The following is a 27,384-nucleotide window of genomic DNA, read 5'->3' on the forward strand; positions in this document are numbered from 1 at the left end:
TTTAAATTTTGGTATGGTAGGCGGGAATATACCTTAACCATCTCTATAGTTTAATAGTTTTTTTCCTACTTTTGTGCCCATGTTTGTGTTGAATGTGAATTGTGTAAATGAATACTTTTTATTTTTTATAAGTGCTCCCCACATTCATCAAAATTATGACAAATGGTGAATTTTGTCAAAATTTAAATGAATATGAGAAAAAAATTACAACAATAAAAAACTAAGAAAGAAGAAATTACCATAGTTCATTGTAAATGGTCATCTAAAAAATAAATTATGGCCCTTATCATTAGAAATAATATCTATTTAATCTACATTATTATTTCTATTCTAATACAAAATTGTTTGACACCTTATTTCTTATAATGTCTAAGTCACATATCACCTCATGTCTCCCTAACACATAAACATCCTAGGCTAGTGGCAATCCTGCATGGTGAAGTGGTTGGACCTTGGAGTTGGAAAACTCAATTGTACAATGAGTGGTGCTCAGTCATTATTGGGAAATTCTTGGGTTTTCCCAAGGATCTCAGTCATTGAAGGCTTCATTAACATCTATATTGTTTCTTAGCTTATAATAAGCTTCATGACACTCTTTGTAGTTCTCAATGTGTGTTGACTATTTGGCACTTGTGGAAATCTACAATGCCTATGGGAACTCAGCAATGCCTTTTTGGTGGTTATTAAAGTGAGCAATAGTTTAGGCTTTTTCAAATGGAGTTCTTGTAGATTTGATGAATCAACTTGGTGCATTTAATGCATTTGGCATGAGATCATAACATGGAGTGATCATGGGATTTTTTGGGACCTATTTGGTCTTGGTTATTTGTTCTAGGTGTATTTAATAGGTGTTGTAATCCTTCTAAGGAATTTGGTATTTAATATCAATTGAATGATGACTTGTAGCTTAATTATGTATTTAATATAACAATTCATTTAAGTTGCAACTTGATAGGCTAACTTATGGCTTAGTTAGGTATAATTAGAGGATCATATAGATTCTTGAATCACTATCATCTGACATGGGGAATATGTACAAGTTGAGAGGAGTGAAGTTGAGTAGAGCTTGTAGTTAAGTATGGGCTTGGGAAACAAGAATGTTTCTTCCTAGCTTGTGAGCACAAGTTTACATTCTTCTTGGAGTTTCCACCAAAGTGTGGATATGGACAAGCAAGGAGATCAAATCTTGCAAGGTCTTGTGAAATTACTATTGTAATTACTTTGTATTTATTCATAACCCAAAAGACATTGTATTGTTAGGCATGTTGGATGTAAATCTAATTATTATATTATGAGATTTTTCGTTTCCATAGATCTATATCTCTTTTTTTATTTTATATATTCTACCATGTAGTTATCTACTAGGGGCTAGGACATGTTCTTTGAGGATTCTCCTACCTAGTATTGCATCAATTAGCATCAGATCAAGTTTTCCTTAACACATAGATAGATCACCGAAGTTGAGGTAGAGTGCACTAAGAGCTAGGGTGAAGATTATAAGAGTGGAGGTTTGATCTAGCTGAAGATTGGTTTCATAACATTTTTGAAGATCTTGGAAGATGCCTTCGAAAAGATTGGACTTTGGGGTGAATGGAGATCTCTGTGATGCTACAAAAGAAATGATCTTAGAGAAGGTTAAAAAAAATTAGATCTTAGATGCAGTTGATGAAGAATGAGATCATGATGGCTGTAGATTTGTACATCAGGATGTGGGTATTGAAGATGGTTATGACGATTTTACTGAAGACTTTGAGGTTGTTGGATTAACTGGTGAAGATAGAACTAATCATGTGGAGAGACATATAGAAGACAACATTGGTTAGCCAAATAAATGTAAGACTCAATTGATGATGAGGCATGAGATAGATGTTTTTGATTTCTTAGGGACTTTGAATCCTCAAGACTTGATTGATTGGATTGGTGAAATATAAGACTACTTTGAGTTAGAGTATATTGGTGATTCTCTCAAACTAAGGTTAGAAAAGACTAAGCATAAATGGCATGCTTCTCTTTGGTGGAAAGAAATACAAAGAGATTGAGAAGAAGAAGGTAAAATAAAGATAACTAGGTGGAGATTCATCATGACTATGCTCAATTCTTAGTTCATTCCTATTGATTTTGAAATTGATTTGTTTAGGGGGTTGAATAACTTGAAGTATCTAGATTTTTCTATAAAAGATTATATGAAGGATTTCTACAAGTCGAATATTTAGTCTAGGGACAGAGATTTTTCTAAGGAGAAGGTGGCTCGGTATATTAATGGCTTGAGATTCAATATTTAGGGTGATATTCGTATACTAAATATTTCTTCTACTGAGGATGCTTATCTATGTGCTCTAAGGGTAGAAGAGAAGTGAAAGAGAAGCAAGATCACTCAAAAAAGGATAAATCAAGAGCAAAAGGTGAACTAAAAACTATTCAACAAAGGAAGAGGATTGGTATAGCTGAATTTAAAGTTATTGTTTTTTGATGTAAAGGAGAAGGACACAAGGATTTTGAGTGTTCATAGAAGGTTGGTATAGGAGAGTTTTTGTGGGAAATGAAGTTGAGTAGGATGTCAATGAACCTAAGTAAGAAGGGGAGAACTTGTTGGCTCGACGAGTACTATTTTGTAAAAGCTTATTGGAACCTTGTCAAAGAAGTAATCTTTTTAAGACTCAATGTAAGTCTTTTTGTAAAATCTATAATGTGATTGTGCATGGTGGTAGTACTATTAACCTTGCTACTGAGGAGATGGTTTAGAAACTTGGTTTCAAGAGGATGAGACATCCTTGTCCTTATAGGATTAGTTAGTTATAAGATAACCATGCTTTTGAAGTGAGGGAGCAATGTCTTGTTGATTCTTAGATTTGGAGGTATAAGGATCAAGTTTTATATGATATTATGAGCATGAGTAGTTTTCACCTATTGCTTCATAGACCTTGGAAGTATGATTGTAGGGCTATGCATTATTTTTTCAAGAATTTGATTACTATTAAGAAAGGTATCAAGAAGCATTCAATTATTCCTTTGTGAAATGAATAACTTGGGAGGAGGAACTTGAGTATTTCTTAGATCCAAGTTGAGTTGAAGGATTTTTAAAAGGATAGAGATCAACATAGAAATAAAAACAATGGAACATCAAGGATGGACATGAAGAAGTAGAGAAAATAATTGTTTGTTTCCAGAAAGGTTTGGTAGAAGTGGAACAAGGAAAAGACTGTAAAAGTTAAAGACTTGGAGGATATTTATGTGAAGAACCAATTTGGGATTTATGTGCTGATTCCCAATATAAATTCTTCTAGCTACTAAGAACATATTTTTGCACCTAGGATGTCTAATACAAGAGCATCCTAGGTTAGTGGACATCCTACATGGTGAAGTGGTTGGACCTCAGAGTTAGAGAATTATATCATAGGAGGATTGGTTCTTGATCATTATTTCATAATTGTTGCATGTAGTGTGGGTCAAGGGGTACAATTGCAGAAGCCTTCCTTGACATCTACACTATTTCTTAGCTAATGTTATGTTACTTGGCACTCTCAAAATTGCTCAACTTGTGTTGGTTGTTTGATACCTATGGAACTCACTAATTCTTTGGGGATCTTGATAGTGTTTGGCTGGTGGTTGTTGATGCTTTGGTTTGTTGAATGGAGTTCTTGTAGATTTGATCAATTGACTTGATGCATTTAATGCATGTTGCATGAGATTGTGAATTGAAGCAATTGTGGGAATTTTTTGGACCTATTTGCATCTTGGTTATTTTTCTTGTGTGTATTTAATAAATTTTGTATGCCTTCTATGGTATTTGGTATTTGGTATTTAGCATATATTGTAGGTGGACTCATGGCTTAATTTTGTATTTAATATAATGGTTTATTTAACTTGTAACTTTCTAGGTTAACTTATAGCTTAGTTGGGTATAAGTAGAGTTTCCTAGTTAGTCTTGAATTAGTATCATCCAGTATGGAATAGATGGAGTAGCTAAGAGAAGCAAAGTTGAGCAAAGTTAGTAGCTAAGTGTGGGTTTGGAAAATAAAAAGGTTTCTTCGTGGCTTGTGAGAACAAGTTTAGATTCTTCTTGGAGTTTCTATTGGAGTGTGGATTTAGACTAGCTAGGAGATTGGATCTTGTGAGTTCTTATAGAATTACTATTCTAATTACTTTTAATTTGGTTATAACCTAGAATACCTTATAGTTGGGCATGCTTGATGTAGCCCAAACCCTTTTAAAAAATAATAACACAACACATATTTTCAAAACACTAGATTCTTCATTCAACTTATCCAAATCTATTCTACCTTACAATGAAAGAAAATGCTTAGTTATTATAATTCTAAAGATTACCATATTTGGTAAATTTTTGAGAAAACTAAATTTTCCATTTTTGGTCATTTCCAAAACCCATCCTATGAATCCCAATTCTTTCCGAAGAAAAACCCCCAACTAAGGCAAGATGAATTGCAAACTAATCTACAAAACCAAGAGCATGATTTCAGATTTAGTAAAAAAATCTTTCTAAAAAACTGAAGAAAAACACAAAAACTCAATTTTGGAGGTCAAGACAAAATTTTATGCTGGCCAAAAAATGTCAAAATGACCACCTATCTAGTAAAGCTTGATTAGAAATACAAATAACTCCTCCTCAAGTGACTGCCTATAAAATTTCAGTCAAAACCCATATCAAAGTCAAAAGTTATGACTCCTAGAATTTGATGCATCATTCTCCCCTTCTTCAAAGAAACATTGCTACTGCAAGTGGCTGTCTGTGAATTGCTGCAATTTTATTGGATCTTACTACATTATTGACCAATTAGAGAACCATGTACTCTCTATTTTGGGTAACTTGTCCCACTATATGAGGTACTTGTTATGATGACCATGCCTTGTGGAGGTAGTTTTGGCAATCTTTTCCTTCTTCTTATTGGGGACTTGATGTTGACAATCAACTCCCTGGCCCTCATTTACATTGGGAAAATCTCCATGGAATGTCTATAAATTAGAAACATTAAAAATAGGGGAAATGTCAAGATTTGCTGGTAAGCTAACCTCATAAGTATTATATAACATTAATCTTTTTGATGATTTTGCAAGGCCCAAACTTTTTAAACTTCAATTTATAATAGGTTCTTGTAGGAAACTACACACCTCAAGTAAACCATAACCAAGTCACCAACATCAAATATTTTTTGTCCCTGGGTACCATCTATAGCAATCTTGTAATTCGCATTACTATCTTGTAACTTTTGTCTAACATCTTGTTGGAGCTGGTGAAGGTGTTTTGCAAAGGCAACCCCTTCATTACTAATTTTGTCTCCCAAGGGAAGTGACACAAGATCTAGAACACCATGAGGGTTTCAATCATAGACAATTTGAAGTGGAGATTTTTTAGTGCATCTATTAATAGAATTTTTATAGGAAAATTCTGCCAAAGGCAATGTTATGTCCCACTACTTAGGCTTCTCCCCCATAATGCAATGTAATAGATTTCCTAAAACTCCAATTGACTACTTATGTTTGTCCATCCATTTGAGGATGATAAGCACTACTATACTATAATTGTGTTCCTAATTTACTCCAAAGAATCCTCAAAAAATGGTGCAAGAACTTAGTGTCTCTATCAGAGGTAATGGTCTTTGGAGGGCCATGTAAATGACCAACTTCTTAGAATAATTGTTCTCCTACTCTAGTTGAATTGTTGGTCTTTTTACAAGCAATAAGCTGGACCATTTTTGACAACTGATCAATAATCACAAAAATAGAATCATTACCTCATTGAGTGTGTGGGATACCTAATACAAAATCCATACTCATGTCAATCAATGGTTCAGTGGGTACTGGTAAAGATATGTATAATCCTATATTCTGTGAATGTCCTTAAGCCACTTGATAGATTTTGTACCTTGCCACATATTTAGTGATGTCCCTCTTTATATTGGGTGAATAATACTTATCTTCAATCAAGTTTATTATTTTGTCCTTTTCAAAGTGTTGACCTAGTCCACCACTATGAAATTTGCTGATAATATTTTCCCGCATGGATCTACTTGGTATACATAATTGTTTACCCTTAAAGAGGTAACCATCTATGTAAAATAGTCACCTTTCACACAATCCAACCTACTAGAAGATCAAGCTTTTAGCTGTTCTACAATTTCCTTGAAATCATCATGACTTTCATATAAGGTCTTAATAGCATCAAAACCAGTGACCTTAGTTTCCATTGTGATAATTAGTGTAGCATGCCTATTCAAGGCATTAGCAACCTAATTTTTTTTCTAGATTATGCTTCAAGAAAAAAGTATATCCCCGTAAGAAAGATTCCTACTTGGCATGTTGACTATTCAACTTCGTTTGTGTATTGAGATATTTCAAAGCAATATGATTAGTAAACAACACAAACTCATACGGGACCGTGTCTTAATGCATGAACAATTCCATATAACTCTAGATCATAAGTAGAATAATTCTTTCTTACTTCATTCAATTTCTTGCTAAAGAAGGTCATGAACTTACCTACTTGGCTAAGAACAACATCTATCCCAACATGTGAAGCATCACACTCTGGAAGTACCAATATGTGATTGTTAGTTACCTTTTTCTTCAAGAATTTAAAACTCTCTTTAGCATCTAATGTCCATGTGAACTCCCTTCCTTTGCTATAGTTTGTAATGGGTGCTACAAATATTACTAAAAATTTGAATATAAACTTTTGGTAGAAAGTTTCCAATCCATGAAAACTTCATAAGCCTATTAAATATTGGAAGGTCTAGGCCATTCTAGGATTGCTCTTACTTTTTCTAGATCCATTTGGACACTAGCTTGAGAAATGACAAAGCTTAGAAAAGTCAAACTAGTTTGCATGAACCTACATTTCTTCAAGTTCACAAAGAGCTTTTCCTCCCTTAAGAAACTCAAGATGATCCTTAGATGTTGTAAGTGTTTTTCACTGCTTCTACTATAGATCAAAATATGATCAAAGTAAACTACAAAAACTTACCAATGTAAGGTCACATCATTGTATTCATCTACTACATAAATGTACTAGGCATGCTTGAAATCCCAAAAGGCATAACCATCCATTCATACAAATCATCTCTTGTCTTAAATGATGTCTTCCATTCATCTCCCTCTTGAATGTGGATCTGGTGGTAGCCACTCTGGAGATCAATCTTGCTGAAGTACTTAGCCCCCACTAATTCATCCATCATGTCCTCTATCCTAGGAATAGGAAATTGGTACTCAATGGTAATCTTATTGATTTCTCTACCATCAGCGCACATCCTCTATGTGTCATCCTTCCTTGGAGTCAACAATGTAGGTATTGTACATGGACTCATGCTTTCCCTAACTAGATCATTTTGCATTATTTGTGTCACTTGTTTATTCAAATATGAATGTTGTGTTGGATTCAACCAATATCCTACTTTGTTAGGAAAATTTGCTCCAGGAATAAAATCAAGATGATGCTGAATATCTCTTTTGGATGGGAGACCATCAGGTAGTTCCTCCAAAGCAACATTAGCAAGTTTTATGTTTTTTGAAATTGATAGATCTCTTATTGCAGTGGAGATCTTCTAGGCTGACTTTTTTTTTCACATTGATGGATAGAGGTTTAATGATTTCTCCTTGGTGTTGTTCATTCAACTTGTTTCTCCTATTAAGGTCGATCCCTAAAGTTTTCTTTGATCTCTTTAGTTTGGGTGATGGGCAATGTGTTCTCATTTGCCTCTCTTCCTTTAGTGTTGAAAGTAAGTGTCTCTCTCTACCATTTTTTTCTTTCTTGATCAAGTGGTTGTTAGCAGTTTTAAAGAAATCGTTATGGTCCTTGGTTTTCATTTTTGGTGAGAGCTTGCACCTTTTGTGGGGGGTTGTCTCATGTTGGTCGATGGCAATTTTTGCTATGTCTAGTAGTCTACTCACATCCAAATCTTTGTCTATCATATAGGTAGACCCTAGGTACTTTTTACCCAGTATTTGGTCACTAGTTATAGATTAAATTTTTGTTGATGTGCTATTAATAGTAACTAGTGGCAACCCTTTCCAGTGTGCTCTCTATTAGTACCATGGGCCAGCACCCTCTTACTGCTCATCTTATAAAAAAATATATAAAATAGATAATGTTTTCTCTCTCAAAGCATCTTTTCTCATTCTTTTTTTCCTTTTTTACTATGGTAGTTTATACTTTATGAGATTCCTCTCTTATATTATACTATTGCTATGTAAATGACTCAAGTAAAACAATGCATTTGATAAAATCTTCCTAACCTACCGAACTGTTAATGATATTACCAACAATAATAAGCCATGGACCATTAAAACAAATTTATAACGATTTCATATTAATTTAAAATTATTTCATTGTGTATAAATAATGGGGCGGTTGATTCTGCAGCATATTTTAAAGTTGCACTCCAATAATAAATTTCGTTGTATGACACCAGAAAGATAAAATTCCCTTCTTGAGCCCTCCTGCCGCAATTTAATACCATTTAGATAGAAAGTGAGACTAAATCAAAACCACTAAAGAGATTGAAAATAAAATAAACAACAAAATTGACACAATTAAACATTGTCCTATCAACCCATTGTATGTACCATTTGGCAACTCGAAACCGTTCGCAACAATCCAAAAGCCAACTGAGTCATTTGCACATATCTTTATTTTCTTTCGCTCTCCTTTCCTTTTCCTCAAACATATTTTTCCTCCCATCAATTCTTAAATATTTTTTCAGTTCACCTCTTACTTCAAAAGAGAAACATATTCTTATAAAATCAATCCACTAAATAAAGTGATTTATATGCCGTCAAACATCGGCCATGATTACATTTTCATAAATTCAGTGACTGTCATTATTACATGAATGGTTGTTTTGTCCTTCCATTGCAATGCATTTCTTTGTTTATAAATATTGCTTCTTTCTCAAATGAGGACATAATGTGTTATCACTAGGTGAAGTTTGCAATCATACAATTAGTAGTAATACTTTGAAAGGAGTTGAGTGTTAGAAACTTTTTTGAGTTCAATGGGAATGGAGATGCTTCAGAAGGCAGGGCCTTACATAGCGATGACATCCCTACAGTTTGCGTATGCAGGGATGGCCATTCTTACTAAGATTTCTCTTAACAGTGGAATGAACCAATTTGTTTTGGTAGTATATAGGCACATAGTTGCTACACTTGTTCTTGCACCTTTTGCTTTCTTGATTGAAAGGTATATACTTCTTTGATTGAGTCCGTATTGTCTTTCTAGATATCAGAATATTTTTTTTTTTTAATTGATCTTGACCAATATGATCATATGTACAACTTGATAATATGGTTAAATATACATCCTAATATTTGAATAGGCATTGCCCATAACTTTATATACTGCAGGAAGGTCCAACCGAAAATGACATTTCAAATATTTTGTAAGATAGTTGTACTTGGTTTGTTGGGGTAAGCAATGTGCCTTCATTCGCTTCTCATTTATTTTCCCGATTTTTACATTGTAATGATGTCCACTTATATGGATGCTGATGAAATATTTGTAGGCCCTTGACTCAATCTTTCTATTACATGGGCTTGAAGTTTACTTCCCCTACTTTTGGTGCTGCTTTGAATAACTTACTTCCTGCTACCACGTTTTTGATTGCTCTAATCTTCGGGTAACTATCATCATTTAATTTAGATTTGATTATTATTTTCTACTAGCAAATGGCTTAAGAGACATGATAAGAATAGTTGGTTGGTAAGAAAATTGTTAGATTGTTAATAATTGTCCAGTTTAATAGTAAAAGATAGATTACGGTAGACTACTCTCTAATAGGAATAAGCTATCAAATTGGTTTTCATGTAAGATCATTGCAAAATATGATATTTGAGTCTACCGAAACGGACAGACAAAAATCTCTTGGGCAGGATTACCATTTCATTAGTTATCTTATCTATATAGATACTAACTAATCAAAGATCAATTTATTTTTTACTATCACATCAGTTATCTTTAAGAAAAAATTATGGGAAGCTATATATAGTACAATTATCAATATGGTGCATTGCTAAAGTAATGTTCTGCTAGTATTTGACTACAAGCATATATGACATGATGATATGTCAGTCATTACATTTTTCTAATTATAAGAGTTTCTAAACATAGGTTATTAGTTTTATTATACAGAATGGAGAGAATAAGAATTCGAGACATACGCAGCCAAGCAAAGATAGTAGGGACACTAGTATGTGTGGGTGGAGCGATGTTCATGACTTTATATAAAGGAGCTCTTGTTCCCATGCCTTGGTCTTCACATAATCATCATCATTCTTCAAATAGTGCTACATCTCATGACAATAATACTGAGATGATTAAAGGTTGCCTGACTTTAATTACTTCAGTGTTTTCTTGGTCATCCCTTTTTGTTCTTCAGGTAACAAAATTAAATTGTTTTAATCTCTTCTGCAAATAGTTCATTTTTTACTAGTATATTCTTGTTCTTTTTTGGTCTAATACAATGAATTGTTGATATCAGGCTTCTGTTCTTGAGAAGTATTCTGCACAGCTTTCTCTTGCCACCTTAATATGCTTGATGAGCACCTTACAATCAACTGCAATAACTTTAGCAGTTGAACGACGTCCTTCAGCATGGGCAATTGGATTTGACTTGAATCTTGTTACTATCGTTTACTCTGTAAGTTTTCGCTGTTCAGTCTCCCTATCAGAAATGTTACTATATGATGTTTATAATGTTAATGGTTGTCCATTTGAAATATTTAGGGTTTAATATTATTAAAAAAATGCAGGGAGTGTTGGGCTCAGGAATTGCATATTATGTGCAAGGTTTATGCATGAGAATAAAGGGGCCTGTATTTGCTACTGCATTCATTCCATTGACTATGATAATTACCGCATTTATGGACTCCATTATTCTTCACCAAAACATCTACTTGGGCAGGTTTGTTTTTCTTCTATATTGTTTAAATACACACACATATATATAGATAAGACTATGTAGATAAGTTGATCTGATTGAACCAAATTGAATGCAGTGTTGTAGGAGGAATGGTGATAGTAATAGGATTATATGGTGTTCTGTGGGGTAAAGCTATGGACACAAAGCTGCCCACTTTTGACAGCACTGAGGTTCTCCCAACATGTCATTCGGATAATGATGAGAACCGCCTTGGGTGTATAGAAAAGGGTGAGATCCCTGTTGATGACAGTGTTACATTCAACATAAACGCATAACCTTAATCTACGGTATGACGAAAACTATTTCTATATTTTATCTTGGTGTACGTTACTCGGTAGGTGTAGTTGAGGATGAAGAAACCACTTTTGCATGCAGCTCTTATTCGATTTAAGATCTCCTCAGGTTTGATATGAGAATGTTTTAAGAGTGCTTTAGCTACTCTTATGAGTGAAAATGAAAAGGTTTTGTTATTTGACGATTCGTAGTATGGTTTTAGATAATAGTGGTTTAAGTATAGGCATGATGTCAATTTGTATATGATCAATTCATTTTGGAATTGATCATATTATTGTATAATTTTCTAAATAACTAAAAAGATTGTATGGATCTATTAATAATAGTGTACTATATTATCTTTAAGTTACTTTCTTTTTATTATTATATAAAATAATTTTAAAAATAGTGTTTTGATCTATAAGGAATTGTAATTTTACGTGTTTTATTAATGGATGTTTCACATAAGAAATGAGATTTTATTATCTAATAATACAAATAAATGCAAATTGGCTTATCCACAAATGATAGTCCACTTGTCTAATGTTAAATGTTGATTCATTAAAAAATTAGGCTATACTTGGCAATGATGTCAATTCACTAAAAAATAATTTCTTGGTCAAGATACAATCATATGGAATGGAGCAAAATCGAGGGAATATAATATGAAGGAAAAGTAAAAGATGGATTCTCATTAACAAAATCAACTCAAAACATCTCAGACAACCTATTCTCTTGGAACAAAGAATCTCTTCCAATATTAAGTACTCTTTCATGGGCAACCTTGCATGATAAAATTTTGACAGTGGCCAGGTATATGAAATTTATATTCTAGAGTCTATTTTGCCACCTATGTCTCAATCATGAAGATGATGCTAATCACTTACTACTAACATGTCCCTTCTCATTAGAATCATGGTAGTCATTGTTTTATAAATTGGGTTGGATTTCAAAATTACCAAAAAGATAACATCTTTCTTTCGGAAATATCGCTTCAAATTTTTAATAAAATCCTATGTGGAAACCTATGGATCATATATATTAGGTGGGATGAACCTATGATTAACATATGTTTTGGGCTTTCAGGATTGCCAAGTGTTAGGTAAAGGTCCTCAATCCAGTATTAAAGATAGATAAAATTTCACTTTGCAATCACCAAACATGGAATGATAGAAACTAAGCTTTGATGGATCCTCACATGCAAACCTTGGAACTTAAGTGGTTGGATGATTCATACATTCTTAATGTGAAAATATTGCTAGATTAGCTAACCTATTGGAAATGGACATGAACAACATGGTAGAGTTTAAGTATTTCTTATCATGATTTGTCCTATGTCTACAACATAACATTAAAAATTTGTAAATTGAATCGGAGTCCACAATAGTGGTAAATATAGTTTGATCGAAGCTCACACAAAATTGGAGGATTCATTAACAATTGGAAGTAATTTAAAAATACATAGAGTATTTTGAGTAAGTTTTGATCAATCACATATACAAATAAGGTACTCTACATCGAAGATGAATTGGCTAATAAGGTAAAAGATAAAATATTTGTCAAAAAAAATAGTTAGCTTAAATTATTTTCTCAGAAAAAAATCAACTTGAAATAAATAAGTATACAATTAGATTGAATTACTAGAAAATAATATTGAACTTATTGTTTGGTAGACATGTTTTGAGATTGGGTGAACCATGTTAAATATTTGTATCATCATCTTCTTCTATTACAATGTGTTTTATCCATTTTCTTTATTAGTTAAATTTGCATGTACCTATTAGATATTTGTCTTTCAAACTATAACAATAGTGTCATAGTTTAGTCTAAAAGAGAAGAATCTCCCTATCAAGTATTATTTATTTAGTATATTGTAAAGAGGAAATATAGATACAAAAGTGTACAGTGAAGAAGAAAAGAAATTGTGCTAGTTGAGGTAGACAAAAGATTATGGACCAAGAAAATCACTTACTAGAGAAGCTTTGGAATGTTCAATCCCATTATATTAGATCAAGAGTGGGACACATATATGGTTGCAAGTGACGATAAGAGATAGTAACACAAGTAAGTTGTTAGAAGAGTAAAAGGAATAAAAGAGATCACTATAAAATTTGTAGCAACTTCAACGAAATGTATACTCTTCAATACAATATAACTACCTAGGGATTATTGAATAAAAAATAATAGAGGTACAAAATAAATCATTTAGAAGTGCAATTGTAGCCATTATAGGTCTTTACTAAACACCATTGTTTCTAAGGAGTGAATCTAGGATAAAATCGTGTACAAAATAGGTATCTATTTGTAGCCTTAGTAATCCCATCAAAGGCTTCTATCAACAAGAGGTTATAGTAGAAGAATAAATACTCATAAGAAGTAGGGGTCATTCATGAAGGTACATGCACTTCTAGCAATAGAAGAACTAAAATTTAAAGAAGGTTGACTTGAAACAATATAAGGTTGGAGTATAACCACAAGGTGATCAATGAATATGATAATATTGTAACTAAATATTTATGAAAATATCAAAATAAAAGTACTTATGGGATTGATTGAATTGCTACAAGACTGTTAGCTAACTCACATTGTATAATAAAATTGACATACATGAACATCCATTAAAATTTGTCTTAATTTTAAAATTGTAATTATTTGTATTAAATATATTACCTACAAACTACTAAAATATTAATAAACTAGTATTGCATGATTTTTTTTGAAAAAAAATCTCAAAATGAAAATAATATAACAATATATTTTTCTATAGTTAAAAAATGTTTATTTACTATAACAATACACGTAAAAAGATTGGCATTCACAGGACCAGTAATAGTGTTTCTCATACCCTACATGACTATTAATTAAATTGAAAGTACACGATATTAAATCAAAGCCTCTTCAAACATAAAATATAATGTTAACCCATTATAACTTAAGGTTCATATTAAAAGTCTGATTTCCATTCACCCCTTATATTCGATAGTATTGCTCTCAACAGTCCACTCACATTTAAGGGTACATACAAACGTGAAATACATATTTATATAATTTTCTTCATCCTTGACTATGCCAACAAAATAACGTACATCAAGTTTGAATGCCTCCAGAGATAGTCTTCCTCATACTGTGGAGGGTTGTGTTTTCTGCACGTTCAAGGCAATATTCGCTTCAATAGGTACGTCCATTGCTTTTGTAGATTCAATGCCGTTGTTCTCATTATGAAATGTGGGTAGCATTTCTGAGCCAGCAGAGCTAGTTAATTTCGCATCCTTCACTTTTCCCCATAAAACACCATACAATCCTATTACAATAACCACTCCTCCAATCACACTGCATTCAAAAAAATTCCTGAATGAGCTTAGACAAATAAATGAAAAATTGATAATATGTTATACATTTTATTATTCAATTAACAAATAGCTGAAAAACAAACCTGCCCAAATAGATGTTTTGATGAAGAATGATAGAGTCCATGATTGCTGAAATGATCATAGTCAGTGGAATGAATGCAGTAGCAAATACAGGCCCCTTTATTCTCATGCATAAACCTTGCACATAATATGCAATTCCTGAGCCCAGCACTCCCTGCATTCATTGATAACAGTAGAACCAATAAATTAGTACCAACATCTTTAGAAAATATAACCTACAGTACAATGTATACGTCAGTTTAGTTTAAACATTAAATAATACAATTTGAAATTTATTCAAAATCTATACATTATAAGTAACAAGATATTATCTATAAAATCTTATCAGATGAATAACTAGATGGGAAGGTTGGTCTAATAATGAAGACTTACAGAGTAAACAGCAGTAAGAAGATTCATATCAAACCCAATTGCCCACGCTGAAGGACGTCGTTCAACAGCTAAGGTGATTGCAATTGATTGTAAGCTGCCCACCAAGCATATTAAGGTGGCAAGAGAAAGTTGTGCAGAATACTTCTTAAGAACAGAAGCCTGAATTGAACAAATCATTATATTAGATCAACACAAAACAAGAATGTAATAAATTTTATATTTTATCTTTGAAGAAAGAGACTGCGTATGGCAAATAAGTGGCATTAGTTACCTGGAGAACAAAGAGAGCAGCCCAAGCAAGTGTTGCAATGATTAAACATAGGCAACCTTTAATCATATCACTATTACTGTCATGAGAGGAAGCACTATTTGAAGAATGATGGAGGCCATGTGAAGACCAAGGCATGGGAATAAGAGCTCCTTTGTATAAAGTCATTAGCATTGCTCCACTCACACACACTATTGTTCCCACTATCTTAGCTTGACTGCGTATCTCTCTAATTTTCACCCTCTCCATTCTGTTTCATATAGTGAACATCTCACTTCATGTTGAATAGTTTCTAAACTAATATCTATGAAATAATACAATTTATCATTTTATCAAAGTTATTAGATTTTCATAGGAAAAACATAAGATCTAATTTAATATAAATTTAAAAAAATTCCATATCAAAGAATAAACAAATTATCTTATTATTATTATTATTTCAAAACATTTACCATTTTGAAATGGTAGTAATATGTAGATTAAATGATGATTAATTACCTAAAGATTAAAGCAATCACAAAGGTCGTAGCAGGAAGCAAGTTATTCATAGCACCACCAAATGTAGGAGAAGTAAATTTCAAACCCAGGTAGTAGAAATTCTGATCCAACACAGGCCTGTAAATGTTCAATCACATCTTTGATTAGAAGACATCATAGGCATGCATGAATCAAGGAGAATAGGAGGAAATGGTGTCAAGTAACAAACCCTAATAAACCCAATGCAAATATCTGACAGAATATCTTAAATGTTATCTGGGGTCTAACCTTCCTGCAATTCATGGAAACAAAATGGGTTAAATGGATTAATCCCTAAACAAACTTTTGGTTAAATGGATTAATACCTTAAAAAACTTTTCTTGATTAGTGTTTAATGAAATGAGTAAGTATACCTTTCTATGAAGAAAGCAAATGGAGCAAGAACAAGAGTAGCAACAATGTGTCTGTACACAACCAAAACAAAGTGGTTCATCCCATTGTTAAGAGAAACCTTAGTGAGAATGGCCATCCCTGCATATCCAAACTGCAATGATGTCATTGCTATGTAAGGCCTCCCATTTTCAAACATCTTCATTCCCATTGAACTCAAAAGTTTCTAACACTCCACTACTTTCAAAGTAGTACTAGTAATTGTATTACGAGTGGTGCATTGCTTCATAACACAATATGCCCATGTATTTATAAACAATGAAATACATTGCATTGGAGGGACAAAACATGTATTAAAAGATGCTAATGCTGGTACAGTCATCTAATATAAGAAAATCTCATCACGCAAAGTATTTCAACACAATATATCGCTATAGTGGAGTGGGTTGATTTTCTATAACCTAACATATGGACTGAAAAAGTATTTAAGAAATGATGTAAGGAAAACTATATTTGACGTAAAGCGAAAAAGAGCGAAGGAAAATGAAGATACGTGAAAATGATTCAGTTAGCATTTGCACTATCGTGATGAATGGTGTGTACGGTTTCGACTCGCCTAATCCAACAAAAAAAAATGTGGCGAAGGAAGAGTGCAAAAAATGACCAAAAATTAAAAAGGCACATATGACACGATATGGAATTTTATCCTCTTTCGTCATTCAATAACTTTATCGACCATACATTTAGCATGCTGCAGACTCAACCACAATTATTTCTACACGATCAACACATTTTCTTTTCTTGAAAGGAGCTTAATTAATATTAAATAATTTTATTTACTCTAGTGATTTTTTTGGTGTCCAACACTTGTCAGCATACAATTGAAATATAGGTTGGCTTTGTCATGTGAGCTATATCATCATTTGAAAATCTAATATTCGTAAAGGCTAAGATATTTATAAAAAATTGCTAGGTGGAAAAAAATGTTCTAGATAGAGGAGGAGGATTCTACTCATCCACTTTACTACATATATCAATGAGTTGTCGACTGATTATATATATATATTTTTGGTTTATGTTCATCTTTATCTTTATCTTTTTCAATAGAATCAGCAAGTGAAATGTATAAAGTCAATTGTGAGGATTTATTGAGTTGGCTTTCTAATGTGAGTCGATATTATCATTTAAAAGACTAGTACGTTTGTAAAGACTTAAAAACACAAAGAAAATTGCAAGGTGGTGAATATATTAGTAGATAGAGGAAGAGCCTAGTTATCCACTTTACTACATACATCAATGAGTTCTAGACATTCCATGGGAATGTCTCATGTATTATTATCTATATGTTAATGTTTATCTTTATCTTCTTCAATCGGATGAATAAGTGAAATAAATAAAGTAAATTGCAAGGACTCATTAGAATCAAACGACTAGAGGTACCTTCAATAGCCTTCTCAAAACTTTATACTCCACATAGTAAAAAAGAAAAGGATGAAAAGGTAGGCGATAACCATTCCCATGGATGACAATCCTTTCTTATAGCTAGTGAATAAGTCTAAGGTTAATTCTCTTTGTTACATCAAGTAGAGAGATTAACACAGAAAGACCTAGAAGATGGGGGTTATACTTAGAGAAAGAGGAAGATGAAGGATCAATAGTAACAAACATAAGTGGGAATACATCAATGCTCAATGACAACATTTAAATAAGTTGCTTAATTACAACTTTGTTAACTTGCATGTAATTTATGGAAAAAAAGTGGACAAATCATAGCTTTAGTATAAAGTGAAATATGATAATTGATGCAAGTGAGAGACAAGAGCTAGAGTGAAAGGCACATCTAGGAATTATCCAACCTTGTTATTTTAACACAACATAAGAAACCACAAAAGAACAATGCTAGAAAGGAGATAACAACATCAATCTTTCATTGATCATCAAATTTCATCATGCATAGTTGTGACGTCTTTTGGGTTACGATAAATACAATGATTCAAATACAGAGGAAATAACCTCCAGCATGTGAGATCCACAATCTCCTTTTGGAATTGTTACTCCTCCTCTATTATCCTCCTCCCTTCCTTAGACCTAGACCAAGACCCTTTATTTATAATTGCCAAAATGACTTACAGAAGATTCTAGATCATCATATGGAGAAGGTTGGTGAAATAATAATCTACACACATCTAATGATCAATCCAATACATTAAATTATGACCTTGAATTAAATACAAAATTTGACTCACAAATGAGAATCCAACAAACAACTTGGTGAAAGACATTAGTGAACAAAAATAACAAAGGTCACTAAGGCACTTAATAATGAACACATAAATAAAATCACTTGATGAAAGAAGAATCCAAGCCACTCAGTGATCAAAGACAAAAATACCTCCACTTAGCCAATTAGTGACGAAGTCACCAAACAAGTTGACAATTATAACTGAGTACATATCTACCTGAGAGGGCAAGGGGGTGGTGAACCAATTACTCAAAGATCAATATATACCACTTGAAAAATAAAACAATAAACACTTCATTGTTCTTCTTATTCTATTGTTGCTCAATCTATACTATAAAGCTATCATAAACATAACTTGCATTGCATAATGAAACCATTATCAAATATAAACACATAAAGCATTCATCACATTTTTGAGACTAGGATTTTTCATGGAAACCTAATTTGGGAAAAACCACCATCAACATGTAACTCTTTTTCACTCTTTCAAAGTGAGCTCTATTAGGAGTCAAAACTGTTAAAGGTTACAAAACATACTATTAAATGTGACCTGGTTAGAGGATTTAATCATCCTCTTAGGAGTGGCCTTGTAAGAGGACTTTGATCATTCCATTTAGAATGTCACCTAGTTAAAGGATTTACACACACTGTTAAGTCATCAAATGATTGTTAGGTCAACCTTTGTTAAAAGGATTTCAATACAATCTATTTACAATGACTAGAAATAAAATAGTAGGTTTTGATCTATGTGATTACAATCAATTCCATATTTTAAAATCTATGTTTGGTCCTTATGTTAGTTTACTAATAAGCCTTCCAATGACATCTCTAATCTTGATTTTCTTACACATCCTTCAAGCAATCAGTCAGCTCTTCTCATCAATGCTTAAGCCTTATGCTCTAATATACTTATAATTAATAGTATCACATGTGCAAGCTTTCTCCTTTAGCTTCACATCCATATGTTTCTGATCAACCTTGCTCTATATGCCTCTCTTTACATACAAGCTTCACACACTCTCTCTCTCTCTCACACACACACACTCAAGATTTTTATTTGTTTGGATCTATATCTCTTTAAATAGAAAACTTGTGATTTACCATATTCCACATCCACCGTAGATCTTAGGGTTTATGATCAAATTCAACTTGATTCACTATATCTATCCATCTCCTTGATCTTCTTCTAGAAACTTCTCTAGAATTTTGTTGTTAGGTCTTTACCTAATACTTGCCTTGAATTCATTGATACAACTCATCAATTTTATCTTCAATGTGGTTTACATCTCCCAAGAAATCAACTAACTTGGCTTGATCTCATGATTTCCTTGAATTCATTTGTATACTATCACTCAACAATCTCTAAATTCTTGCACTCAGTCATCACTAAAATACTCAATCATTATTAGGCTTTCTGGCTCAACATCAACTGTCTTTCTCGATCGATGCTAATTCTGAGTTAACACTAGATTTTCTTAGCACTAACTATAGCTTAGTTACCACTATCATTACTCAGCACCAACTATATTTTATACTTAAATGCTTGACTTTTCTTAGGATTCTTGACATAAACAATCACTTTGCGTTATCAAAGTCTATCTAATAAAATGTCCATTGTAACTTCCTTTCCATAACTTAACCTTTAATCTAGGTGCTATCATGATGAGAAACTTTTCAAATCCTCTTCATCAATCAAATAGATATGATACTTAGATTAGGTAGCAATATGTCTTATCAATAGATTTGACATCAATGAAAAAAAAAAATTATTCCAATTGTAAGTTTCCAATAGGATACTCATGCATCTGACAACTAGGGTTAAAAAGAAATAATTCACCTGAATCATGAGTGTGTCACAACTTGTTGAGCTAAATCTAACTGAAACTAAGAAATTAACACAACATCTTCAACTACCCTATCCATCCACTTTACCAAATATGCAAAGTATTACTTTCTTATTATACTCTTACCAACTCTTTGATCCAAAAAATTTCTACCTCATTAGTCTACTTCTTAGGCTAATTAGTCTGTATTGTCAACTCATCATCAAATTCATGATACTTGTACAAATCATAAACATCAAACATAGGAGATATATACATGTCATAAGGTTGTTAAAAACTTTTTTTCAATTGTATATTATCTTTGATTTTATACAAAATGTCAACTCTTTACTAGTCAGTGTCTATCAAGCTTACTCGGGTGATGAAGATAGTTTCCAATGTCTCCCAAATATTCTAGAGATAATCAAGTTTAGAGTTAGTATCTACTAAGTTCACTCAAGCACCAAAGGAAGTTTGAAGGAGGATAGCGTCTAGCAAGGTCACTTGGACACCAAAGAGAAGTTGGCACAGAATGAGTGTTAACTAAGTTCACTCGTTTAGCAAAGGGAATTCAATTTAGGATGTAGTGTTAACCAAGCTCACTCAGTTACCAAAGGAAGTTTGAAGGAAAATCATTTCTGAGTTAGTATTGACCGAGTTGGGGTAGCTAATGAAGGATTTTCTAATATCAAAATATTTAGTCTGATGGATTGTTTTGTTAGTTCTAGCTAATTCATGGAATGAATATTGAATATTTGTAAATGTATTCAAGCCTACTTGACAATGTAAATGATATAAGTTCAACTTGTGGGATTGAAAAAGAGAGAAGCATAAGATTAAGAAGATAAATCATAAAAGTGAATTAGAAGGTTAGCAGAGTATCCTGAGTTGACCAAGCTACAAATTTTATCTTATGAAGGAGGATCAAGTATTCAAGCTAGAATAGAGGTCTAAAATCAACAATATAGTTGCATTAACAATCAGGCCATTTCATTGTTACTCTCTTATAATTGTAGTAGTGTATCAAATCTCTTAACGGAGTTATCTTAATAGCTATTTGTCAAATCCTCTAACAAGGTGGCATTTCTAGATTGAAGTGTCTAAAGATCTCTAACAAAGCCACTCTTAACAGGGTGATTTAAATCCTTTAATGGGGTCACACCTAATAGTGATTTTTGTAACCTTTAACAAGGTTCTTTCCTAACAAAGTTCACTTCAAAAGAGTGAAAGATACTAAATAGTTGCAATTGGTGGTTTTTTCCATATTGGGTTTCCATGTTAAATCCTAGTGTCATATGTGTTCATGTTATTTTCTTTATGTTTCTACAACTTAGTTAATTAAGGTTAATCATACTTAATATCATAAGATATACATATTCAGAGTTAATCAGTAATAGTATATGTATTAAGTATTAACCATGTGTTTACCAAGTGACAATGAGTGTTATTGTAAATTGAGTTACTATGTTAACCAAGTGTTTGAGTTACTGTATTAACATCTAAGGGATATAGGATTTATTTTTGTGGTAAATGATTCACCCCTCCACTCTCAGTTACTCCTCTTATATTTCCAAAAATTTGTATCAGAGATTTTGGTGCTTGCAAAGAAGGTTACAAGGACCTAAGCTAAAGATCAAGATGTCTTATAGAAGGGAGATTCCCAAGCTAAACAAAGATAACTTCAAGGCATGATAACAACTAATGAGACTACATTTGGAAACCATTGGAGACTGAAACCTAAAGTACCTAGACACTAAGTATGTGGCACCTATTAGAACTATGATTGTTGAAGAAATTATAGAAAAGAAGAATCATGAAATTATGATGATTCATATTGCCTCAACTTGCAACTATGCTAAATTTAATGAATATAAAGACTATGGTACTTCTTATGAGATGTGGATCAAGTTGAAAGCTATCTATGGAGATGATGACAATGTAAGGAGAGCTAAGAAAGAAAGTCTCAGAGGTCAATTCGATCAAATGAAGATGAAATAAGATGAGAACATTTCAAAATATAGTGAAAGAATCAAAGCTATTTTGTGTGCAATCAGAGCCTCAGGAGAAAACATAGAGGATGAGATAGTGTTAAGTAAGGTTCTCATAACACTTCTTCCTATATATGCAATTAGAGTTTCATCAATTTAAGAGATTAGATGTGATCCTAAGAATGATATAACTTTGGATGCACTAGTGGGAAGGTTGACTAAATTTGAGTTATATAATTGTGATAATTATGTTCCTAATGTCAGTAACCTTTAGTCTATATTTCAAGCCAAGATATCACTCAAGAAGAAAGCTACAAAATCTAAAACCAATCTGATAATGAAGATGAAGATGGTTTTGATGAAGATCTTGAAGTCATTGAAACATTACTGGCAAGAAGATTTCTCAAGGGCAAAGGGAAGTACAAAGGAAAAATTCCTTTGATCTTCACTTCTTATGAAGAAGTTGGTCACATTACCATAAAGTGTCCAAACAGAGAAAGAAAAGAAGAATAGAAACATGACAAGTATAAGGGTAAGAAGGACTTCAAAAGATAAAGGATTACAAGGACAAAGGTAATAAATATTGTTACATCGCTAAAGAATTCAATAGTAGTGAAGAAGATAAAATGATCTATATTGTTTTTAAGGATGAATTAGATGATGAGAATGATAAGATGGCCCTTATCTCACATATTTGTAAAAATACTACATGGATTATTGATAGTGGTTTTTCTCACCATATGACTAGTGATAGATCTAAATTTGAGAACTTGGTACACTATGGTGGTGGAAGTGTTAGATTTGGAAATGATGAACCATGTTATGTGAAAGGAAAATTTTGTATTGCACTAACCAATGATCTCAGATGTGATAATGCTTATTGGGTTGAAGGAATAAAGCATAATCTACTTAGTGTGGCTCAATTGAATAACATTGGATTCAAGGTAGAATTCATGAATGGAAAGGCCAATCTACTAGATGGGAAACAAAATCTAGTTGGGACTAGCAAGAAAATTAAAGGTAATCTATTCTATCTAGATTTAAATGAAAGCTCATTTTTTTTGCATAAGTAGAAGAAAGATGGTTATGGCATAAAAGGTTGTGGCATGTAAACTTTGATAACCTAGTAAACATAAGAAAGAACAAAAGGGTTAGAGGCATTCCAAGCTTGAAGAAACCTGACATGGGCATGTGCAAGAATTATCAAATTGGTAAGATGGGGAAGAGAAGATTTAAAAGAAAAAACTATCATTCTAAAGAAGTGTTGGAGCTGGTCCATATAGATCTTTGTGGACCTATTGGTATAGAAAGCTACACAAGGGATAAGTACTTTATTTTATTTGTTGATGATTTTTCTATAATGATGAAAATTATTTACCTAAAGGATAAATTAGAAGCTTTTCAAAAAATTCAAATGGTATCTGGCTAGAGTCAAGAACTTGAAATGCAAAAGAATCATAAATAGTTAAGATCAGATAGAGCAGGAGAATTTATTTCTAATGAATTTAATGAATTCTACAATGAAAGAGGAATCAAAAGACAAGTGTCTTCACCTGGTACACCTTAGCAAAATGGCATTGCTAAAAGAAACAATAGATCAATCATGGATTGTGCAAGGACCTTGATGATAGAGAATAATATTGCTATCAAATACTAGAAGCAATCAACATTGTAGTTCATACCTTTAACCGAGTACATTTGAAGAAAGATTCAGAGTAAACACCTTATGAATTATGGTTTGGAAGTCAACCTAATGTTTAATTTTTCAAAGTATTTGGAAGAAAATGTTATACTCTAAAGGAGTCAAGAAAAGGAAAAATTGATGTGAAAAGTTATGAAGGCATATTTTTGGGATACTCAAATAAGAGGAAAGTATATAAATGTCTACATCCATCTACTCATAAAGTTATAGAAAGTGTACATGTGAAGATTGATGAGTTTGCATAAAAGAGTGAAGAACAAAGTAGTAAGAAACCTAAAACTTATAGAAACTTTGTTTACTATGAGCCTAATACTTTATCTAATGCAATTAGGAATCAATAGTCTTCACCACCTAAGTCCCTAAAATCTCTAGTTCAACCCAAGTTTTAGGCTCCACTACAACTTGAGTCATATGAAGGACTCGAGTCACAGGAAGAAGGACCTGAGTTTCAATAAGTTGAAACTAAGTCACATTCTAAAGGACATGAGTTATAGTTAGTGGGACCCAAGCATGATTCAAAAGATAATGGTGAATCTAGTAATTCTAGAAAGAAGGATCCTAGACTTGTTGGATATGTTAGAAGGAATCATGCACCCAAGAAAATCATTGGAGATCAATCAGTTAGTATAATGAAAAGGACAAAACTAAAAGATGCATTTTTTCTTACTATAGTTGAGCCTAGAATTGTGAAAGGTGGATTAGAAAATGAAAGTTGGATTGAAGCAATGAATGAAGATATTGATCAGATAGAAAGGAACAAAATATGGATTCTTATTCCTATACCCAAGGATAAGAATGTAATTAACAAAAAATGGGTATTTGTAAATAAGTTGAATGAGAATGGAGAAGTTTCAAGAAACAAGGCAAGGCTAGTTTGCAAGGGTTATGCTCAAGAGGAAGGTATTAACTTTGGAGAAAAATGTTCTCCTATCACTAGACTAAAAGATGTTAGAACACTTCTTGCATATACAAAACACAAAGGTTTCAAAATATATCAGATGGATGTAAAATTAGCAATCCTAAATGGAATCTTAGATGAGGTAGTCTACATTGGGAAACTAGAAGGTTTCATTGATCCTAGCAAAAATGATATGGTTTTCAGACTACACAAAGCTTTGTATGGTCTCAAACAAGCCCCCAAAGCATGGTATGAAAGGTTACATAATTATCTCATAAATTTTAGTTTTCAAAGAACTAGTGATAATATTAGCCTATACATGAAGGAAGGACTAGATAAGAAGATTGTATTTCAATAAATCTTTGTGGATGATACACTATTTACTGGAAATGATGATTTGTGCAAATCTTTTTCTGAGGAAATGAGTAAGGAATTTGAAACGTAAATGTTTGGAGAGATCAAATTCTTTGTTGGCTTGTAGATTCAGCACAAGAAATATTGTATCTACATTGCTCAATCTAAGTACATCAAGGAGATACTGAAGAAGTTTGCAATAGAGGATTATAGACAAACTAGAACACCTATGTCTACTGGACATAAGCTTTCCAAAGATGATGATTCAAAAGAGGTAGACCAGACTACATATAGATTAATGATTAGAAAACTTTAACTTATGTGGTGCATACAAGAGCTGATATAGCATTAACAATTGGAATGGTGCCAAGATTCTCTACAAATCCAAAAGAAAATCATATGATGTCAATAAAAAGAATCATGAGGTTTTTGAACGGTACTAAAGATTATGGTTTGTGGTATAAGAAAGGAGGCAACTTTGAATTGAAAGCATTCAATGATGCTGATTGGAAAAGAAGTATTAATGATAGGAAGAGCACTAGTGGTGGAGAATTCTTTCTTGGAAAGAGGCTAGTATCTTGGACAAGCAAGAGGCATAACTATATCTCTCAATCAACAGTAGAAGCAAAATTTTTTGTTGTAGCAGTCAATTGTTCAAATATTGTTTGGTTGAAACAACTATTAATAGTTATGAAGGAATAAATCAAGAATCTAGTTGTTGTTTTCTATTATAACACTAGTGCAATTAACATTTCTAAGAATCCTTTGATGCATACCAAAACCAAGCACATTGCAATAAAGAATCTTGAGAGAAACTAAGAATATTATCCTTACTTTTATTTTTCTATAAAATTTCAATGTATTATGACATGTTGTGTTGCCATCAATGTCAAAGAGGAAGATTGTTGAAAACAATTGTTCAATTGTATATTATCTTTGATGTTACACAAAATGTCAAGTCTTTACCATTCAATGTTTTCCAAGCTCACTAAGAAAATGAAGATAAATTCTAGTGTCTATCGAGCATTCCAGAGATAATCAAGTTTAGATTTAGTATCTGCCAAGTTCACTCGGGCACCAAAGGAAGTTTGAAGGAAGACAATGTCTATTGAATTCACTCAGGTATCAAAGAGAATTTGGCATGAAACTAGTGTTAACCAAGCTCACTTGGTTACTAAAGGAATTTTGAAGGAAAATCATTTTTGAGTTAGTATTGACCGAGTTGGGTCAGCTAACAAAGGATTTTCTTGTATCAACATATTGAGTCTATTGTATTATTTTTTTAGTTCTAGCTGACTCATGGGATGAATATTGAATATTTGTAAATGTAGTCAAGACAACTTAAGAAGGTAAATGATATAAGTCTAAGGTCAAGTTGTGGGATTGAAAAAGAAAGAAGCATGGGATTAAGAAGATAAATCAAGGAAGCGAATTGGAAGGATAGTAGAGTATACTACGTTGACCGAGCTACAAAGTTGATCTTATCAAGGAGGATCTAGTATTCAAGCTAGAATAAAGATCTAAAATCAGCAATATAGTTGCATCAACAATCAGGTCATATCATTGCCACTCTCTATTAATTTTAGTAGTGTATCAAATATTTTAACAGAGTTAGCTTAACAACTATTTTTCAAATCCTTTAAGAAATTGGCATTTCTAGATTGAAGTGTCTAAAGACCTCTAACAAGACCATTGCTAATAGGGTGATTTAAATCCTTCAATAGTTTCAAACTTAATAGTGTATTTTATAACTTTTAATAAGGTTGGATCCTAACAAGGTTCACTTCAAAAGAGTGAAAAATAGTACAACTAGTTGAAATTGGTGGTTTTTCTCAAATTGGGTTTCCACGTTAAATCTTGGTGTCATATGTGTTCATGTTATTTTCTTTATATTTTTGCAACTAAGTTAATTAAGGTTAATCACACTAAATATCACAAGATCTACATATTTAGTGTTCATTATTAATAGTGCATATATTCAGTATTAATCGAGTGTTTACTAAGTGATAGTGATTGTTAGTGTAAACTGAGTTACTGTGTTAACCAAGTGTTTCAGTGCTAACCAAGTTACATAAGTATTTGACTTTCAAAAAAGTTATATTTTGATTTGTATTCACATCTAAGGGATCTAGATTTATTTTTGTGGTAACTGATTCACCCTTCCCCTCTCAATTACTCCTCATGTATTTCCAACAAAGGTAACTCAACTTCATAAGCATTACCATTGTCAAATTT

At 32.4% G+C, this 27,384-nt stretch overlaps 2 protein-coding genes across 2 annotated transcripts; one reads left to right on the forward strand and one right to left on the reverse strand.

Moving 5' to 3' along the window:
• Positions 1-9,005: 9,005 nt before the first annotated feature.
• Positions 9,006-11,206, forward strand: LOC149543886 (WAT1-related protein At5g07050-like). Its single transcript, XM_089795851.1, has 7 exons — positions 9,006-9,193; positions 9,358-9,420; positions 9,516-9,629; positions 10,142-10,388; positions 10,491-10,649; positions 10,762-10,913; positions 11,008-11,206. The coding sequence occupies exons 1-7, from the start codon at positions 9,006-9,008 to the stop codon at positions 11,204-11,206; spliced, it is 1,122 nt and encodes a 373-aa protein (XP_089651977.1).
• Positions 11,207-14,142: 2,936 nt separating this feature from the next.
• Positions 14,143-16,398, reverse strand: LOC149543887 (WAT1-related protein At5g07050-like). Its single transcript, XM_089796343.1, has 7 exons — positions 16,166-16,398; positions 15,982-16,044; positions 15,774-15,890; positions 15,279-15,525; positions 15,008-15,166; positions 14,638-14,789; positions 14,143-14,534 (listed from the first exon to the last, which is right to left on the reverse strand). Exons 1-7 carry the CDS (start codon positions 16,351-16,353, stop codon positions 14,324-14,326), a joined length of 1,137 nt encoding a protein of 378 aa, XP_089652469.1. The 5' UTR covers positions 16,354-16,398; the 3' UTR covers positions 14,143-14,323.
• Between the last annotated feature and the right edge of the window lie 10,986 nt (positions 16,399-27,384).

The sequence above is a fragment of the Cupressus sempervirens genome, chromosome 8 (genome assembly GCF_028749045.1).
Source record: "Cupressus sempervirens isolate cs-2001-9-10 chromosome 8, ASM2874904v1, whole genome shotgun sequence".
Lineage (NCBI taxonomy): Eukaryota > Viridiplantae > Streptophyta > Pinopsida > Cupressales > Cupressaceae > Cupressus > Cupressus sempervirens.

Coding starts and splice junctions, on each gene's coding strand:
- LOC149543887 (XM_089796343.1), bottom strand. CDS start 16,353: ATGGGAATGAAGATGTTTGAAAATGGGAGGCCTTACATAGCAATGACA. Junction 15,891..15,981: donor TTTGCATTGGGTTTATTAGG/GTTTGTTACTTG, acceptor GAACATTTACAG/GCCTGTGTTGGATCAGAATT. Junction 14,790..15,007: donor TTCTTACTGCTGTTTACTCT/GTAAGTCTTCAT, acceptor CAATGAATGCAG/GGAGTGCTGGGCTCAGGAAT.
- LOC149543886 (XM_089795851.1), top strand. CDS start 9,006: ATGGGAATGGAGATGCTTCAGAAGGCAGGGCCTTACATAGCGATGACA. Junction 9,194..9,357: donor TTTGCTTTCTTGATTGAAAG/GTATATACTTCT, acceptor TATATACTGCAG/GAAGGTCCAACCGAAAATGA. Junction 9,630..10,141: donor TTGATTGCTCTAATCTTCGG/GTAACTATCATC, acceptor TTTATTATACAG/AATGGAGAGAATAAGAATTC.